The 19,841-nt window shown below is 40.8% G+C and overlaps 1 protein-coding gene across 5 annotated transcripts in view; it reads left to right on the top strand.

The window, feature by feature from the left end:
• The window catches only part of ROS1 (ROS proto-oncogene 1, receptor tyrosine kinase), a 118,496-nt gene that overhangs the window by 17,282 nt on the left and 81,373 nt on the right, over positions 1-19,841 (top strand). For all 5 annotated transcript variants that reach the window (XM_060616493.3, XM_060616494.3, XM_060616492.3 and 2 more), the window contains exons 6-14: positions 5,181-5,329; positions 6,004-6,142; positions 9,134-9,335; positions 9,996-10,072; positions 11,410-11,532; positions 11,702-11,886; positions 13,025-13,122; positions 16,936-17,432; positions 18,883-19,095. In XM_060616493.3, coding sequence (XP_060472476.3) covers positions 5,181-5,329; positions 6,004-6,142; positions 9,134-9,335; positions 9,996-10,072; positions 11,410-11,532; positions 11,702-11,886; positions 13,025-13,122; positions 16,936-17,432; positions 18,883-19,095 — 1,683 coding nt within the window. The remainder of the gene's footprint in view (positions 1-5,180; positions 5,330-6,003; positions 6,143-9,133; positions 9,336-9,995; positions 10,073-11,409; positions 11,533-11,701; positions 11,887-13,024; positions 13,123-16,935; positions 17,433-18,882; positions 19,096-19,841) is intronic.

Below are 19,841 nucleotides of genomic sequence, written 5' to 3'. Positions count from 1 at the left end.
GCACAGAGCCCGATGCGGGGCTTGAACTCACGGACCGTGAGATCATGACCTGAGGTGAAGTCGGCCGCTTAACCGACTGAGTCACCCAGGCGCCCCGCAAAACTCTTCTTTTAGAGCAAAATAGGGTGCAGAGCACACGACCGAGGTTTAAAATTGGAGGTTTTGCGCTCACTTCAGTAGGTGAGATCACTTCCATCTTAATGAAAGAGACAACTATGAATCCTAACTAGATTTGAGGTCAGGAGATGCCACTGTTTTAATGAACCAAAAGCATAGGAATTAATATGCAGTTAATTATTCAGCTAACAGCTAGTCAGCAGAGTATCTACTATCTGCCTGGCTCCCTACAAGGCCCTGGGAAGTTTGCTGAATGTCTAGAAACTATGCTTCTTGCTTTTAGATTCTGAGTAAGTAGCGTACTTGGCTATACGTCTCCAGTTCCCTTTGATTTCAGAGCAGGTTGGGTATGTCTTAGTGAATTTGCCCTAGTGTGTTAATTCTCTAGTGGTTTCTGAAGAACCAACTCTTTGGTAAGTCACAGCCTGGATGTTAGTAGCTTTCTTTTCCAGAATTTCCAGGGTCTTCCTCCCACGAAGAGGTAGACTGTTCCCTCCAGACGGGGAAATGATTGATTCTCCTATAAGTTGTGCTCTTTGCTTCAATGGCTTGCTCCTTGCTCTCAGTGACTGATGGAAACTGGAAGGAGGATCTTGCCTGGCTGTCCTGATTTGCTTCTGCCCTTTGGTATCCCACAAAAGAACCCCCTTGACATTTCTGTGGAGAGATAAGTGATAGTACATTCTTTCCTTCTGTGTAATGGGAATTAGCTATGGATAAAATTTATACTCTATGGTTTCCAAACTGTGCACAGAAGAACCTCCCTCCCCCCTCCCCCCTCCCCCCTCCCCCCTCCCCCCTCCCCCCTCCCCCCTCCCGGTGCATCACACATACCTCATAGGAAAGCATGGAGCATTTTAAACATTTAAGGGAAACATAGGGGTAGTTGATCTTCTGGACGTTATTGGAACTACTAGTTGTAGGTAGTTCATGGTATAAACAACGAAATGAACTACATTCCTTTCTATATCATATCTTTGCAACGCTGAGTTTTTTTGGTGATTGCTGGGATAAAAGCAAGTACCATAAAGAACTCAACTTGGAACAGGAAATGAGGATGGTGGTGCCCAACCTGATTACAATATTGGAGAAATTGTGCCAAGCCCAATAGGCACACAGATCCCATTAGTGTGCCATTCATTTTTTTTTTTTAAGTTTATTTCTTCATTTTGAGAGAGAGAGCACAAACAGGGGAAGGGCAGAGAGAGAGGCAGAGAGAGAGAGAATCCCAGGCAGGCTCCACAATGTCAGCACGGAGCCCGATGTGGGGCTCGAACCCCTGAACTGTGAGATCATGACCTGAGTGGAACTCAAGAGTTGGACGCTTAACCGCTTGAGCCATCCAGGCACACCAGTGTGCAATTCTCTTTATCGAAGGATTAAATACATATATTGTCTTTCTATTTATGTGTTATTATTTTTTTTTCAAATATCTGCTAAGTTGAAAGGACACACATAACTTAAGTTATACTTAATACATGGAGCTGTTTGGTAATTCTTTTGGTCCAGGGAGTTATGCAAAAATTACTGAGAAACTAAAGATGCCAGAACCGAGAAAGTTCGGAAAGCTTTGAGTTGCATTCCGTTCTTATATTCCAGAATTATACTAACAACTTAATTATATATTTTTATAATACAAGTGTAATTGGTGCTTTATTTAATATTTCACACTGGTTACGGATCAATGTCTATATACCATTAACACATGATATGTATCAAGTCTAAATAAAAGCAATTGTGCTTACAGGCCATATCTTCAGTTTGTTATAATGAATCTTTTTGCCCAAACACCTAAGATCCTTTTTTGTCTCTAACACATCTAGTACCTAGTTCACCTATCTCTGAGTCTGCTATATTATTCTGTTTTAGATACAGTCCGTGTCTCTCTTCCACGTGGTGGAAATAGCAATGGTGAAATAAAAAGAACTAATATTTGTTAGGTATTTATGAGTCAGGCACTGTTAAAAGTAATTTATAGATATTAGCTCTTTTTGAGCTCAGAGGTATAAATACTATTTTTAATCCCCGTTTTACAGATGAGAAAAATGAGGCACAAAAGTATATATATTTGCTTAGGGCTGCATAGAAAGGGATGGTATTGAATGAACTAGAGAGGGAGTAACTTGATTTTAACCCAACTGTCTGATTTCAGGGGCTTTTCTTACCCACTCAGCTGTGTATTGAAAGTCGTATACAGCTCAGTTCAGCTTCTTTTTCTCATTTAGTTGACTCTTGTCCTGATATTTTAGAACAAACCTACTTGACCTCTGATTGTCCACGCACATTGCCATGGCTTTGAAACATCTCTACATCTAGTTATGAAGTTTACCTTTACTTGCATTTACTGATATAACCCTGGTCCCTTCTGCCCAGGTCTCAACTTACCTTCTTTCTGATTCTTTCGGATCTTCCTCTTTGCTGACAACTCCACACTGGACTCTTCTTTAGCATGTCAACCTTAAAAATAAAGTAGCCAGTTATTTCACTAGCAATATGGGTTTATTCAGGAATTAGCAAAGGAATTGTAATTTGGGGTGAGCAAACTATGGCAAACTGTAGGTAAGCCCAGAGAACAGAGGGAATGTAGGTTTTTATAGGGGAAAGAGGGAAACTGGGGAGGGTTGTTTTGAACAAAAGTTCACTGGAGAAGAACAGGAGTTCGAGATTGTGTTAGTGCATTGTTGCTGGAGTGTGGAGGGATCTTTCTTCTTTTTCTTTAAAAAAAAAAAAATCCCGTGTAAAAAATGTCCTCCTTGTCAAGATAATTCTTATCCTCCTTCTTGCTGCTGGTTATGCAGGGTGCAATGAATGGTACGTGTGTGAGAGCTCCCCCCATCAGGGTTTCTTGATTGCACTTTATTTATTTATTTTTATTTATTTTTTTTAACGTTTATTTACTTTTGAGACAGAGAGAGACAGAGCATGAACAGGGGAGGGTCAGAGAGAGAGAGGGAGACACAGAATCTGAAACAGGCTCCAGGCTCTGAGCTGTCAGCACAGAGCCCGACGCGGGGCTCGAACTCACGAGCCGTGAGATCATGACCTGAGCCGAAGTCGGCCGCTTAACCAACTGAGCCACCCAGGCGCCCCTCTTGATTCCACTTTAAATGAGGTTTCCTTTATTTTTTGAAAAAGGTTTTCCACTGCATATTCCAGTCCCCGCGATTAAGTGTCTCACACCATAAAATGGGGGGAAATGGAGCTGTGCTTTGTTTGTGTAGTTATAAAAGCTAAAAATGAACTATATAAATAAAAGAATCAGCAGAGAAGTGTTGTGCTAAGCCTCTCTGTGGGCTAGAACCTCAGATGATGGTGGCTTTCTTTTTTCTGGGTCACAGGATATTCTGGTACTATGGACTTTAATTAGTCCAGATTCAGTATCTATAATGATCAGAATGGTGTAATTTTTAATCAGAAAGAGTGAGGTTGTGGAAGTTTGTATTTACCCATTTTAAGTTTCTTACAAAAACTCATTATGTTTTCTCAACCAGAGTAGTGATTATTTATTTTTTTATAAAAGAAATTGTATCCTCTAAGGTCAGGAACAAGGCAAGGATGCCATGTTCAACATGGATGAATCTTAAGGACATTATGTTAAGTGAGATCAGCCCTGTCACAAAAAGACAAATAGTGTTTGATGACACTTATGTGAGGGATCAGAGTATTTAAAATCACAGAGACAGAGAGTAGAATGGTGTCTGCCAGAGGCGGGGGTGGGGGTGGGGGTAAAGAATGGGAAGTTCATGTTTAATGGGTAGAGTTTCAGTTTTGCAAGAGGAAAAGAGTTCTGGAGATGGATGGCGGTTATGGTTGCACAACAATATAAATGTACTTAATACCACTGAACAGACTTAAAAATGTTAAGACAGTAAATTTTTGTTATGTGTATTTTACACAATAAATAATTGGGGGGGGGGGGAGCAAGCTCAAGTAGTAAATCAGCCACAATTTTGGAAAATAGAAAAAGTAAAATGAAATAACTTCATCCCTGGGGAACATACCGTTCCAAATTCTAGCCCCTTGTACAGTGCCTGAAAGTAGCACCAATAAATGTGTGTTGCCAGTTGTGATGTTACTGATGTTTAGAAGACACAAGATATTTCACAATATAGAACAACTGAATTATAGAATCCTTTGGAGTACAACTACTTGTACATATAAAATAACTTACTGGGACACCTGGGAGGATCAGCCGGTTAAGCGTCTGGCTTCGGTTCAGGTCATGATCTCACGGTTTGTGAGTTTGATCCCCACGTTGGGCTCTGTGCTGACATCTTGGAGCATGGAGCCTGCTTCAGATTCTGTGTCTCCCTTTCTCTCTCTGCGCCTCCCACACTTATGCTCTGTCTCTGTCTCCCTCTCTTTCAAAATTAAATTTAAAAAAATAAAAATGATTTATTTATTTATTTATTTATTTTATTTTTTATTAAAAAAAATTTTTTTTTAACGTTTATTTATTTTTGAGACAGAGAGAGACAGAGCATGAACGGGGGAGGGTCAGAGAGAGGGAGACACAGAATCCGAAGCAGGCTCCAGGCTCCGAGCTGTCAACACAGAGCCCGACGTGGGGCTCGAACTCACGGACTGCGAGATCGTGACCTGAGCCGAAGTCGGTCGCTCAACCGACTGAGCCACCCAGGTGCCCCTAAAAATGATTAATTGACAAGATGAGCAATAACGAGAATTGTAGTGTGAATTGGGATACACGTTCTGGGACAATGGATGGTTCTGTTATGTACCATATTCCTGGCACCCAGCCCCCTCACCTAGAAGGAAGTGGTTTAGTAAGAGAAAACTGGACATTCTCAGAACGCTCCATGGTCCTTGCCTGTAAAAAACAAAAAAAAAACAAAAAAAAACATATTAATGAATACTATGGGGAAAACAAGAGGCCAGACTGATTCGCTGATTTTCAGAATATTAACCAGTTGACTATATGCATCTTTTATTATTCAGGTGGGTTTTTGTGGCAAGATGTAGTTGTAACAAGAGAGTCCTGAGAGCACTAGATGAAACGGACACCCTTTCTTCTGATGGCGAATGAAATCTTCCTTTCTCCCCAGAAAATGCAGACCTCCCCACAGCACCCTTTGCTTCTTCCATTGGAAGCCATAGTGTGACATTACGATGGAAATCTGCCAACATCTCTGGAGTCAAATACATCATTCAGTGGAAATACGCACAACTTCCTGGAAGCTGGACTTATACTGAGGTGTGAAAAGCTGCCTATTTACATACACACAGATTTTTTTCCCAAATTATTAGAAGTGCCAAATTACTGCATATATTATAGGCATAAAGACATTTTGGAGAAGATTCAAGTATAATGTGAGTGGTTGGATTAGATGAATTTTAATCTCTAGTACTCCCACACGTTGATGCTAAATCCTTTATTTTTGAAGAAAACATATTATTAGACACATTTTTGTTCCTTCAGCACAACATCACATACTCAATACTCGTAACATTGATCCTTATCTGCCCATCCCACCCACAGTGATCCCAACTAGGAGGGAGGGCAAGAAGGTCACCTAGAACTGTCCCTTTTAGGAAAGCAAGCATGAGCAAGTTCAGAGAATAATCCCAAGACACTAAGTATATTCACATAGAAAAGGTAAAGTAAAACCTTGAGGTACATGGCAGAGGGCTGAATCCATAGTTTTGCAATTTTGAAGAAGGAGGGACTTTTGGTGTGAATTATGTCGACTGACATCTGGATGGCTCAGCTCTAAGCTCCAGGTCTCTGTTTTTTCCTGGTCTGACGGGCCCTGGGTCACCCCATAGCCAAAAAAGGCATGCATCTTTTACAAACTAATCTGTGTTCTTGAGTCGCACCGTGTGGTGGTGATTCTGTAAATGCTGACTATTAATCTCTCATTGATGTAGGCTGTGTCCAAGATCTCATACACGGTAGAATCCCTGCATCCCTTCACTGAGTACATTTTTCGAGTGGTCTGGATCCTCACAGCCCAGCTACAGCTGTCTTCTCTGCCAAGTCCCAGTTACAGGACTCATCCTTATGGAGGTATGGTGCACCCGTGTTGCTTACGAAATGAGGAGATTATTCCAGAGTTTTAGTTTGGTTTGTGTTTATTTTAAATAACGAAATAAATGATTCCTTCCTCAATCGATCCGTTCGGTAACTGAGTACCTCACTATATGTCAAGTCGCTATACCTCTGGGATCAACTGGCATTCTAGGTGCTCCCTGTACCTCTGTGGTCGATACAAAACTCCCTGTTCTTGTACTGTTGACCTTTTGGAGGAGGAGACATAACTCTAAGGAGTAAACATAATAAATAAGGAAAGTAGATTGTAATTGGGAAGGTGCTGTGTACTATGGTAAGAGGAACATTTAAAAAAAATTTTATTTATTTATTTTTGAAAGAGACTGGGGGAGGGGCAGAGAGACAGGGAGAGAGAGAATCTCAAGCAGGTTCTATGCTCTCAGCCTGGAGCCCCATGCAGGGCTCCATGCGGGTCTCCTAGAGGGGCTGCACGCTGGGCTCGATGCAGGGATCAAACTCACAAACCATGAGATCATGACCTGAGTCAAAATCAGGAGTCAGACACTTAACTGTCTGAGCCACCCAGGCACCTGGGTAAGAGGAACATTTTGAACAGGGTCTGTCAGGGATTTGGAAATGGGACATGGGGTGAAGGACATCAGGTATTAAATAAGGTAGTCAGTATAAACCTCAATAAGCCACTAAGAGTTAAGGATGGTTTTAAAGCAGAGAAGTAATTGCTTCACATGCTTCTTAAAAAGGTAATTTTGTTAACTACACATAGAATGAATTGAGGGAATGAGAGAGATTTGAAAGCACAGACGTAGTGTGACCAGCATGGAGGTTATGATAATACTTTAATATTTTAACAGACATGATTTTTTAAAAAAATAGCACATTTTTTGGAGCGGTTTCTGATTTCTCCTTTTGAAGACGTGACTTCCACACCAGGAAAAGGATTCAAGCTTACAGCATTTCAGGGGGATAAATGCCTGGGACGGACAATGAAGGAGAGTTGTCTGGTGCCTTTACCTGCAGGGTTAGCTGAATGGACCTGGGGGGCTTACTCCAGGCAGATGTTAGATGTCCCTACGCCTTAGTTCTGGAGATTTGGCAGTGTGCAAAGAGCCTCACACTGAACTAGGCCATGCCCGGAAGCATAGCTGGACAGCTGATGAAGCTGGTTGAGGAATTTTTCCCCTTCCCTGACTAGTGCCCTCTTCTTGTTGATCAGATTTTAGGCTGTGTGTGGCCACCTCTGCTGATTATTCCCTGACCGTCCTCAGAACCTCAGGTCAGACACTGGCCTAGGACAGTATTTGAAATGTTCCCAGGCAGAGTAGAATACATGGATCCTTCTTTGTTCAAACTAGTGTCTCATGCATCCTAGCAGCGCTGGAGCCTTTTCTGATGCTGGAGAGAGAACATGATCCAGGGCGCATGGCTAGTCAAATCAAAATAATGAAGAAGGCAAATTTTGCTTTCCATTTCTGGGCCTTTCTTCTGGATTTGTAAGCTCTCATGCCCTCCAGGTGTTCTGGACCTACACTGGGTATCCTTTTCGTGGATAGCTCCTTATTCTTCAATTCTTTGTCACTTTTCTAGCCACATTAAAACTTATAGGTCTCTGTTTTGTGTTTCATGCTTCATGGCCCTCTTCTTTTCTTGATGGGAAATGTATGATTCTAGATGGTGCCCTGATGAAGATAATTTCTTAACCAAGTGGAATTGTTATTAGTCAGGGATTATCTTGCCCAACCTGACCAGCCTTTTGGGGAGGATTTTTGTGGGAGAGATTTGGACAAGAATCACAGCTCACCATGTAGGTGGCATCGAACTTGCTCAAAGTGAAGCAGATCATGTCTGAGCATTGACCCTAATGAATTAGGTTTTTTGACATCCTGATTCTGATCAGTGAAAGATGATTTGTACCCCTCTGCTCACCAAGGTGACTGAATGCGTGGAGCAGAGGAGTGGACACAATGAGGTTTGTGTTTTTCAAAGATTAGTCTGAGAGTTGAGGAGGAATTGTATCAGAGAAAGGCCAAGAGATCAATTAACAGGCCCTTTAAAAACTCATCCACTGTGAAGGTCGAACTGTCTTATTTCTACCAACTCTCATTAGTCAGGAGTGATGCAAAGCATTTGCCAAACGTGTTCAGAGGGAGCGAGGTCTACACAAGAACAAAGTGACATCAGAGTATGTCTTTCTCTGGGAAGAGGAAATAAAAGAGTGTGGTTTCAGGGGTGGGAGTTATGAGAAGTAGGTGGAGGCATGAAGGCAGATAGGCTGTTAGATCATTTGTTTTTCTTTCTGCTCTTTGCTACTTAGATAGCTTCTAAAGTCTGTGAGTGAATGCTTAATTAATTCACGCATGTTCCTTTAATCCTTCATAAGGGAGAGGGTCCTGCCTTAAACACAGTCTACTTGGATTCCAAGGGACCCTGGGAGCTGGGGTACGGAACACACAGTCTGGGCCAGCACAGCTGAGGCCAGCAAGAGGGAAGCACACTGTTCTAAATCTTGCTTATCTGAACCTGTATCTTCAGCTGGAACTAGTCAGGCTATAGCACTCTCCTGAGTGAGAAGGCCCAGGATTTACTTCTTCCAACTCGTGTTAATCATTGACTCCTGTTTTATTATAGCTTCTCCTCTCCTTCCGCACTGGGCACCACCCTACAGTTTCAATTCATTCAGCTCTCCGGAGATTTTTGATAATTTTTTTCCAGAACATTTCTCCTATTTACGTACCTCCACATTTAATTTTATTTCATAAAGGAGATGCAAGGAAAATAATACTTGAAAGAGTCCCTCGGGAAAGTAGCTAACTGGTCTCATTCAGGGATCAAGAGCCGCAGCTCATAGATCTCTTACCACCTCCTATCACTTACTTTGAATATTAATACAAATATTTAATTTACACTTCAAAACACAAAACTTTTTTCCTATCCTATTTAAATTTGTGCCTGTAATTTTCCTATTCACCATGTCACCATTACTTCGTCTAGTTCCGGAAACTGCTCCTTCCATCAGAAATATCGAGAGCTCAAGTCCCGACACCGTGGAAGTCAGTTGGGCTCCACCACAATTCCCGGGAGGACCTATTTTGGGTTATAACTTAAGGCTGATCAGCAAAAATCAACAATTAGATTCAGGGACACAGAGAACCAGTTTCCAGTTTTACTCCACTCTACCAAACACCACCTACAGGTAAGAATTAAGTGGTGCAAGGTAATTGTAGCCAGCATGGCTGCAGGCATAGGAATTATTGAAGAAATATGGCCCCAAAGTTGTTTAAATGTATTTGGAGAACTCCCCTTGACTTTGTGCTGTTGGGTTGAAGTTCTTGTAGCTTTCCTCAAGTTTGTGTGTTAGATTACAGTGTCCTAAGCAAAAACATTCTGAAGTATTTCTATTATATTCAGAGGATCCTTATAAAGAGGCACTAATAAAGACACCATATACACCATGATACCATTTCTTTATTTAATCCAACATGAAAAAAGTAAGGAGGTGAAATTCTGTTAGTGGTGCTTTATTTTATTTATTTTTTTATTAATCGTTAGGGAGATTATTTTATTACTGTTAGCTTTTCTAGCATTTACTAACACCTCTTTAAATTAGGGTAGGAATGGGGGTCATGTAGATAGCAGAGTTCAGCCTTTGACCTCTGTGACCCTGACCTGGTCTACGGGGAATGCAAATAAGGATGTGATTGATGGTCGTTTCAGGGCTGAGCAGTGGTACCGAGAAACTAGATACATGCATTGCCACATTGTTCTTTAAATAGAAATATTGCTCCTTCTCTTTTTATCTCATGTTCACACCATGCCATGTGAAACACATCTCTCCAAATTGTTTTTGGAATAGGTTTTCCATTGCAGCAGTAAATGAAGTTGGTGAGGGGCCAGAAGCAGAATCTAGTATTACCACTCCATCCTCAGCAGGTACAGCCTGGGAAATGCCCCTTTGTTGCTTGGAACTGAGGGGTGGCAAGGGTGGGTTCAGCGCTCAGAGTCCGGGGTCATCTGGTGGAGCCCAAGAACCCCACCTCTTCTGCCCAAATAAACACTGTCTTTTGGCACTTGGTAAGCTTTCGGTTTTAAATGAGTCCCCTTATTTGGCAAACAGAAGGAAGTTATGAGACCCATGTTCTTAAGTCAGCATTTAGAAATTTAAAACTTGGAATGAAAAATTTAGGGCTAAAAAAATGGCCTCAAGCAAATCCTTAGTTTCAGGTGAAATCACTAGTGATTGTGACTCATATTTATATACTTAGGGACACATATAATCTTTTTGCCCTCAACCCCGTTTCATATTATGTATCATCAATGAATACATATCAGATATTTGTTTCTTCCACTCTCCTTAAGGTTTTAAAATATAGCTGGATTTAATAATTGACATTTTACCATTTTTAATATTCAATCTACCAAATTAGCTTTTGTTATTTTTTTGCCAGTGTCATTTTTGTTTTCACTTTGGCATTTCAACAATTGCCTTGAGAGATTGAGTACTTCCTGTATGAGGCCCGTGTGGGAAAAACAATAATGAATTATCTGCACGCATCTATGCCAGTGTGTATTCGATGTCATCTATCACCGGCCTTTGGTTTTTTGGCTGTTACCGGACTCTAGGAAAGGAGAGACATTTCTGTTATGCAAGAAGCATCCGAAGGGCGAGTTAAATATAGAACAGGCTTGAGGTTGTTGTTACTGCAATTATTGCATAACTTTTATTAATTGCCCTAAAAGTGTTCGTCGATGCACACGGCATCAGTCTCCAGTTGAGTGGGACGTCAAGCAGAGCTCTGCAGTCCTCAGATTTCATTGCTCTGAGGACTTCTCTCTGGCCTCAAAGGGAGAGATCATTGAAGAAAAAAGAGACAAGCAATGTCTGTCTGGTGTTATGCAACAAGCCAGTCTGGCCTGGGCTGGCCCACCTCCACCAAGCAGTCACATTCTCATGGCTGGGGGTAACGAGCTGAGCTCCTACTTGGGGCAAGGCTGTTGAAAACGGTGATCCCTTATGTGATCTTATTCTGGGGACCCTCTGGGGCACATATGTATAAATCCTACTTGATTGACACTGTACTTCGCTCCCCTCATCATGGACTAAATGTGATTTGTACTGCAGTTGAAATGTCCCAGTGTCTTCAGACAAAAATCTGACCAGCCTCTTTCAAGCATTAGTTGCCTTGCTTTGAAGGATGGTAATGGGTTATTTTGCGTGTGTGTCAATGTGTATATGGTTGGTCTGTCTGTAAATCGTGTTATTGTTTTAGTTCAAGAAGAGGAACAGTGGCTCTTTTTATCCAGAAAATCTTCTCTAAGAAAGAGATCTTTAAAACATCTGGTAGATGAAGCACATTGCCTTCATTCAGATGCTATATACAGTAATATTACAGGTCAGTATAATGAAAGAAATGTTCCCTTAGTGTGAAAAAAAAAAAAGATCCAGACTGACTTCTGTTATGATCTCCTTATTAAAAATGAAAAGAAATACATTTTCTGTCACGTGCTTTTTTTTCCTGGTTGTTGTATAGTAACAGACATGTATTTGCATGGCTCTTCTAGGAATATCGATTAATGTCCACCAGCAAGTTGTGTATTTCTCTGAAGGAACTCTCATATGGGTGAAAGAGGCTGCCAACATGTCTGATGTGTCTGACCTGAGAATTTTTTACAGAGGCTCAGGATTAATTTCTTCCATCTCCGTAGACTGGCTTTATCAGAGGATGTATTTCATCATGGATGAACGGGTTAGTCTGAGAATTTAAAGTGAACAGCTAGATATTGACACTCACATGCATTTCTCGGTATATTTACAAGTAAACATAATTCATTCAATAAATAGTCACTGAATATTTGCTATGTTCTAGATGCTGGGTTAGCAATGAATCACAGATCTGGTCTATAGGCGGGTCTAGAATTTACCTAGGACTAATCCTGACCTACCTTTAAGTCATCTTTATTTGTGATTTTTTAGAGCCACGGGTTTATTACATTTGTGATAACTCACTTTCCATAAGAGTGGTGGTCTCTGTGCTATCACTAGGTGAGACTACCAATCATGATTAAAATCAACTGCAGGCGTTTAAATTAGACAATAGCCAGGGATAACTTTAGTAGGTTTCTGAAAATACAGTATAACTGAAATCTTTAAGGAGACACACTTGATGTGTTTCAAGTTTCCTTATTTCAAAGGGACAAGCTTATTACAATCACCATTGCTGGAAGCCCATAAACTTGAATATAGCTTAAATATTAAAAAATAGTTGAGGAGTGCCTGACTGGTTCAGTCAGTCGAGCATGTGACTCTTGATCTCGGGGATGTAAGTTCAAGCTCCACGTTGGCTGTACAGATTACTTAAAAATCTCTGGGGCGCCTGGGTGGCTCAGTTGGTTGAGTGTCCAACTCTTGATTTCAGCTCAGGTCATGGTCCCAGGGTCATGGGATTGAGCCCTGTGTTGGACTCTGAGCTAAGTGTAGAGCCTGCTTAGGATTCTCTCTCTCTCTCTCTCTCTCTCTCCCCTCCCCCTGCCTGTCTCCCCTGTTTGTGTTCTCTCTCTCTTTCAAATAAAAAAAAATCTTAAAAAAAGTAGTTGAGTGCTTCCACAAGCCAGAAAAATAGGTTTTTGTATTTTATTGATGTAAACAGGATACACACTCATTAGGATATAGGATATAAAACTGACTTTTAAGTTTTTTTTTCTTTTTTATACTTTGAAAAGTGATCAGTGACTAGCAAATTCTAAGCACAGAACAGATGCTTGGGAATACTTATTGTTAGAGAGGGTGTGGGGGTAGGGGACACAGTGAAAAAATAAAAAAAGAAATACTTGTTGCCAAACTGAACATAGACACTGATCTATACTGATGCATGCTTGATTCTCTAGGTATACACCTGTGATTTAGAGAACTGCTCAAACACTGAGGAAATTACTCCTCCGTCAATTACCACACCTCAAAAAATTGTGGCTGATTCGTACAATGGGTAAGTGTTAACCTTATGATGATGGATTCTCTTCCTTGGCAAGAATCTTTGGGAAACTTGCTTGATAATGAAACATTATAGAATTAGAGGAACCAATCTATAGATCTTATTTCAAATAAAATAAAATATAATTTTAGGCAAAGTTTTCCTTTTATAGAGCCACGAGGAAATTTCTTGCAAACTTGAACTACAACTTCTCAAGTTGAGTAGATTTTCCTCTCCTTCACGGTAAAATATGGGTATATGGGAAGGACCTCTTGTGGGGGACTCAGGGATAGATTCCAGTCCTGGATTTGTCATTTTATGGCATGACTCCGGGTCCCTTTGCCCCCTCAACACTCCCCGCGGGAAGTCCTTTCTGACTGCTTCCTTTCATCGTACTGTTTCTTTTGCTGAGCAATTCAACACCAATTCATTTCTCTGGTCTGGTTCTCACACCTATCAGAAGCTGGCTTTGCAAGGTAGCTGCTATCACCCACCTTTGGACACAGGTATTGATGGTTAATAACAAGGAAAAATTTCCCGCTATAAATATCTATTTTTCCCCCCACAAATGAAATAGACACATTTTAGCTCAGCTGTCCTGCTTAAATTGCAGTATGACTTGTAGCAAGTAACTTTTCGTTTATCTATTCATATGTGGAAGATAACAATGCTGGCCCGGTTGGGTTATTTTGAGTATGACATGAGGTATTCCCTGTGAATATATGTTGTGATCTCCAAATGCACATAAATGTGAAGGATGCAAACACAGAAAATTATTTTGTGAATATTATTTCTTAAATGTGACCGGATAATAACAGGCTAATAACAGTAAGCAAGGGCAATGTTTGTAAGATTACTTTTTTTTTCTTTCCTGTATGAGTAAAATTGTTTTCGTTTTGAATGAAAACAAAGTATATAGCCCAAGGCGCTTTTTATTTTTCATGAATTGACATTAAAAACAAAGGTTGCTCATTGTTGATCTGAAATCAAGTTTTCTATTCATATTTGTTCGTACTTTACTAGTTACTTATTTTATCTTAGGATTGAATGAATCACTGAATTCAAGAATGTGTTTGAAAAACACTGTGATGTAGGATAAGTCTTTTGGATTCCCTGAATATTATTTTTCTCATTTGTAAAAGTCTAAGATCCTATGAAATGGAACTTTGTTGCTGACAATTACACAGAAAGCCTCATTTTATAAATAAACTTCATCTACTAAAATAATAATAAATATATTTATAATATTATGTGTAATAATATTATATTATTATATTTATAATATTACGTATAATAAATGTAATAAGGATAATAAAATTCACCCATTACATCAATCACTCAAAATTCATCTTAGTGAGGTTTTTGGTGGCTCTTTTTTTTCCATTAGGATAAAACTGTTTTGTGCTTAGATTTTGAAATGTGACTAGAAATATTAACGATAATTGATATTAATCGGGCACTTAGTATGTGCTTCTAAGTGTATTACTTCCAAAAATTCATTTAGTTCTTGTTCATCCCTATGAAGTAGGTACTTTTGCTATGTCAGTTTACAGATAGGAAAGTAAGGCACAGGTTAGTAATGACCCAAGATCGCACGGCTCTTTTGCAATGGGACCAATACTTGGCTCCCAATGTCTGTCTTCTAATCATCTCCCTATACAATAATAGGGTTTCTGTAAAAATCAGCATATAACTTTCAGCAACACTTTGTTTGTAGTGTTCCTAAGGAACTCCAAATGTGTGAAATCATTTATTCTCCTGGCATTAAAAATGGTTTCCTTTGGACTCCTGGGTGGCTCAGTCTGTTAAGTGTCTGACTTTGGCACAGGTCATGATCTCACAGTTCAGTAGTTCAAGCCCTGGATCGGGCTCTCTGCTGTCAGCACAGAGCCCGCTTCATATCCTCTGTCCCCCTCTCCCCTCCCCTCCTCTCCCTCTCAAAAATAAACATTAAAAAAAAAGCATTAAAGAATGGTTTATGTTGTTATTTTGCACCAGTGAATTATTCGCTCATTGAGGCTTCTAAACTTCTTCCCTTCTTCCCCACCCCTGCTTCTCTTTCTCACCTCTGCCTTCTTCCCCCCTCCCCCCCCCACACCCCAGCTCTATTAACTTTCACTCTTTTCTTTCCCCTCCAAAGTGGCAAAGAGTATTAAAGACCCACACTCCTCTTTACTTCAGTACAAGGATTGTAATCTTCATGCCAAATCTTCCTCTTATCTACCCTGAAATCCCTTTATATTCCCTTAATAGCTTTGAATTTGGGAAACAAAAGCAGACAGTTAAGAGCCAAGTTGTTTCTGCTTTTTGCCTGCTACAACCCTTTCTTTTTAAAAAAAATTTTTTTTTTTTTTAGCGTTTATTTATTTTTGAGACAGAGACAAAGCATGAACGGGGGAGGGTCAGAGAGAGGGAGACACAGAATCTGAAACAGGGTCCAGGCTCTGAGCTGTCAGCACAGAGCCCAACGCGGGGCTCAAACTCACAGACCGTGAGATCATGACCTGGGCCGAAGTCAGTGGCTTAACCGACTGAGCCACCCAGGCGCCCCGCTACAACCCTTTTTTAAGACAAGAAACATAGGTTAACATCTCAGCGTGGAGTTTATATCTCAGATATTATTCTAGCACAGGAGTGGAGCATATTGATAAAGATTTGGGACAGCCATAAGGAGAACAAGAATGGGACTGAATAGGACAAAGAAAATGATTGGACAGTTGTGATGAAATGTTGGAATCCTGTCAATCCACAGGGTTGTGATAAGAAAGATTTACTAAGCAGAAGTATACTTTTGTTAGCATCTGTCTCCATGATCACACATTCAAAATTAGCTTCATCCAAATTAATAGTTTTATGTTTTAGTTCAAATTCTATTTACAGATTTGGTTTATCAGTGAAATATTTTGGTGGTGTTTTTATTATTAAAAACTCACCTTCACTGTTGCCATGAGATTTCCATTGGCTTCTCCTAACTGCTGGGTGGTCCATCCCAGCTGTTTTGCTGTCTTGTGGGGTTTTAATCTTTATGATTTGTAAAATGGTAGCTCTATTGCCCCACTCAACTGTAAATATTAAAAAAAAAACTTAGTCTACTCCAAAATGCAAAGTAGTTTTACTATTATATTTATGTACTATAAGATATTTATAGCAAAATAATAACTGGCTTTAAAATAGGTTAAACATTTTTGCTTTATTTTATCATTCACAATGCATGGGAAAATTTATTGAAAGAATTAGATTTAAGAATATGTGCATTATGGAGAAAAGTGTTTTACAATAAATAACACATGTAGGCATGTAATTTTTATATAATATGCTTTCCTTTAAAAGTAAGCTTCATTAGGGGGCGTCTGGGTGGCTCAGTCAGGTGAGCGGCTGACTCGGGCTCAGGTTGTGATCTCGTGGTTCGCAAGTTCGAGCCCCACATGGGGGTTGCTGCTGTTAGTGCAAAGCCTGCTTCCTCTGTCCCCCTCTGTCTGTCCCTCCCCTGCTTGCACTCTCTCAAAATATAATTAAACATAAAAAAAAGTAGGCTTCATTAGAAAATCTTAAAGACCCTTTCTGCTCTTAAATTTTCTGATTCCTTAGAAAGTCACATATATGGTTAGAGACAAAGCATTGTTAAGTGAGACTGAAATTTTGCAATGTTTCAGCCTCTAACTTAAATGAATAGTGTGTATCTTTAGTAAATACCTTTACTCTTTTGCACCTTGGGACACCCTGGACTCAGTGACTGGTAAGATCAGAGGTTCTGACTGCACAGCAGGACAAAGTGTTACCCTCACCCTTGCATTGGATCACACCCGGCTTCTTTTGCTCCTATGTCAGGTACGCGTTTTATCTCCTGAAAGACGGCATTTATAGAGTAGATCTCCCTGTGCCATCTGGTCGCGACTCAGAAGCCCTGCGTATTGTGGAGAGTTGCACGTTAAAGGACTTTGCAGTGAAGCCACAGTCCAAACGAATCATTTATTTCAATGACACTGCTCGTGTCTTCATGTCAACGTTTCTGGACGGCTCTGCTTCCCATCCTGTCCTAGCTCATGTCTCCTTTGCCGATGTGAAGAGCTTTGCTTGTGAAAACAATGACTTCCTTGTCACAGATGGCAAGGCTGTTTTCCAACAAGACTCTTTGTCTTTCAATGAGTTCATCGTGGGATGCGACCTGAGTCACAGAGAAGAGTTTGGATTTGGGAACTTGGTCATCTTTGGCTCCTACGCCCAGCCACACCCCATGCCGGGCCGCCCCCAGCAGCTCTCCGTGCTCTTTGGCTCCCACCAGGCCCTGGTTCAGTGGAAACCCCCTGCCCTCGCCATAGGAGCCAGTGAGTGCCCCCTCCCCAGTGTGGTTTCTGGCCTTGATGGAAGGAGAGTTTGAACTGCTTGACATGCGACTCAATTTTGAGAACCCGTAGGTGATTATTCAGTCATCAACCAGCAATGCTTTTTAACTCCAGAAAAAGTGCTTATACATTTGTTCTGCATTTATTATTAGGAGGATCTCTGTATTCACCATGTATATCCCAACAGAATAGTTTGCACATTCATTGAATGTCACCCAGGGGCCAGGCACTGACATTGTGGTCTGAGTGAATGTATCAGCCAGAGGGATAGAGAAGGTGGGTTGAGATTTGGACCCATCTAGACCTGACATGAATTGGAGCAATTTCTTAAAGCTCTTTGAACTTGAACTTTCATCTCTGGAGAGGCAGTGTGTATGGAGGGTCAGCAGGTGGGCTCTGGGGCCAGCCTACATGGTTTCAAAGGCGGGCCTTGTCATTTATTAGTAGAATGATCCTGGGCATGCTACTTAACCAGCCCATGCATTGTTTTCCACTACTGGAAAACCAGATTGTTACATATTTCTGTGGGATTGTCATGCAGATTAAATTAAGGTGCTTAAGGAGGGCACCTTTTGGGATGAGCACTGGGTGTTGTATGGAAACCAATTTGACAATAAACTTCATATATTGAAAAAAAAATTAAGGTGCTTACGTAGAACACTTAGTATCTAGCACAGAGGTGGGCAAACTTCTTCTGTAAAGGAAGGACTAGATAGTACATATGTTCAGCTCTGTGGGCCATATGGTCTCTGTCATAGCTACTCAAGTCTGCCGTTACAGTGTGTAAACAGCCATAGATGATATGTAAATGAGGAACTGTGGCTGTGTTCCAGTACAACTTTATTTACAAAAACAGGCAGAGGGCCAGATCTGGCCTGTGGGCTGTAGTTTGCCAACTCCTGATTCTAGACTATTTAGCAAACATGGGCTATTTTTTACCTTACGACAAAGCTAACTACGCCTGTTTGCTGTATATTTCAACTGCCGTATAGGAAGTTTTTGTTGTTGTTGTTTGTTTGTTTGTTCTTGTATAGTTTGGATTTCTAGAGGAAGGTGCTATGCAAACACTGAGAGTTGTAGTAGAGATTCATCATTAAACATTTTTTCTTGAGGAGCCTGGTTACACTTAGCGGTATTATAGAACACCCTCCTGACAATTTTACGTAGCCACACATCTAGCTTCGACTGAGCTTGACTCTGATTGGCTAGAAATGATGTCTCCTTCGATGGAGCAAAAGCTATGGTGTGGCTGGAATGGACAGTATCCTAGTCATATCATGAGACTAACCCTGATGACTGGCGGGGTAACAGGTTTTACTGCCCAATTACCCTTCCACTCAAGATGAAGGTGTAGATGAATTTACTGGCAATTTTTTGTTTGCCCTTGTCTATGTCATCCTGGTCAGTAATGTGGTTTAACTCTTCTCATTAGGCCCCTCTGCCTGGCAGAACTGGACTTATGAGGTGAAAGTATCAACCGAGGACTTTCCTGAAATCACTCGGATTTTCTCTAACATAAGTGGGACCGTGCTTAACGTGCCTGAGCTGCAGAGTGCTGCAAGATACAAGGTTTCTGTGAGAGCCGGTTCTCCCAAGGGGCCAGGCCCTTGGTCGGAGCCCTTGGTGGGCACCACTCTGGTGCCAGGTGAGGAAACGGTCTTTTTATTTTTTAAAGTTTATTTATTTTGAGAGAGAGAGAGAGGGAGAAAACGAGTGGGGGAGAGGCAGAGAGAGGAGAGAGAGCCCTCCAAGCAGGCTTCATGCTGTCAGCAGAAAGCCTGACGTGGGGCTTGATCTCATGAACTGTGAGATCATGACCTGAGCCGAGATCAAGAGTCGGATGCTGAACTGACTGAGCCACCCAGGTACACTGAAAATGTCCTTGATTTAGGGAGTAATTCTGACAAAATAGGCTTATTCTCTGTGTCCTTAAGAGTTCCTCTCCTCCAGGGTGGTAAAGAAATTAGAATGAGGGTGCATTTGTCACTTGAGTATGTGTTCATTATCTGGATTAGGAAAGCAAATAAGACATTGTGTGATATTGAATTTACGTTTCTAAATTGTTATTTTAAACTTTTCAAGATATTTTTAAGGAAACAATATCGTTTCTTCTTCCTTATGGCTTTCTTCTTTCTCATGGTTTGTTAAGTGATAATAGCCCTGGAACTCAGAAGGTCATAGTGAGAGAAGTTGAGGGGCTCTGAATTATGCTGAATTCCATCCTCTTGGCTGAAAAGGAAACGGAAAGATAACTATTATGTTTGCATTGCTATTGTTACCACAGTGGCTTTTGGGTGCTCTGCATGGGATCACGGCAACCAATATCCAACGGGGCAGGAGGATTGTGCCACGACGATGACATTGCTCTAGAGGCAATGTCACCACACATTT

This window comes from Panthera onca, chromosome B2 (assembly GCF_046562875.1).
Source record: "Panthera onca isolate mPanOnc1 chromosome B2, mPanOnc1 haplotype 2, whole genome shotgun sequence".
Classification (NCBI taxonomy): Eukaryota; Metazoa; Chordata; class Mammalia; order Carnivora; family Felidae; genus Panthera; species Panthera onca.
The sequence above is the reverse complement of the archived record's forward strand: the minus strand, read 5'-3'. Positions and strand labels throughout refer to the sequence as shown.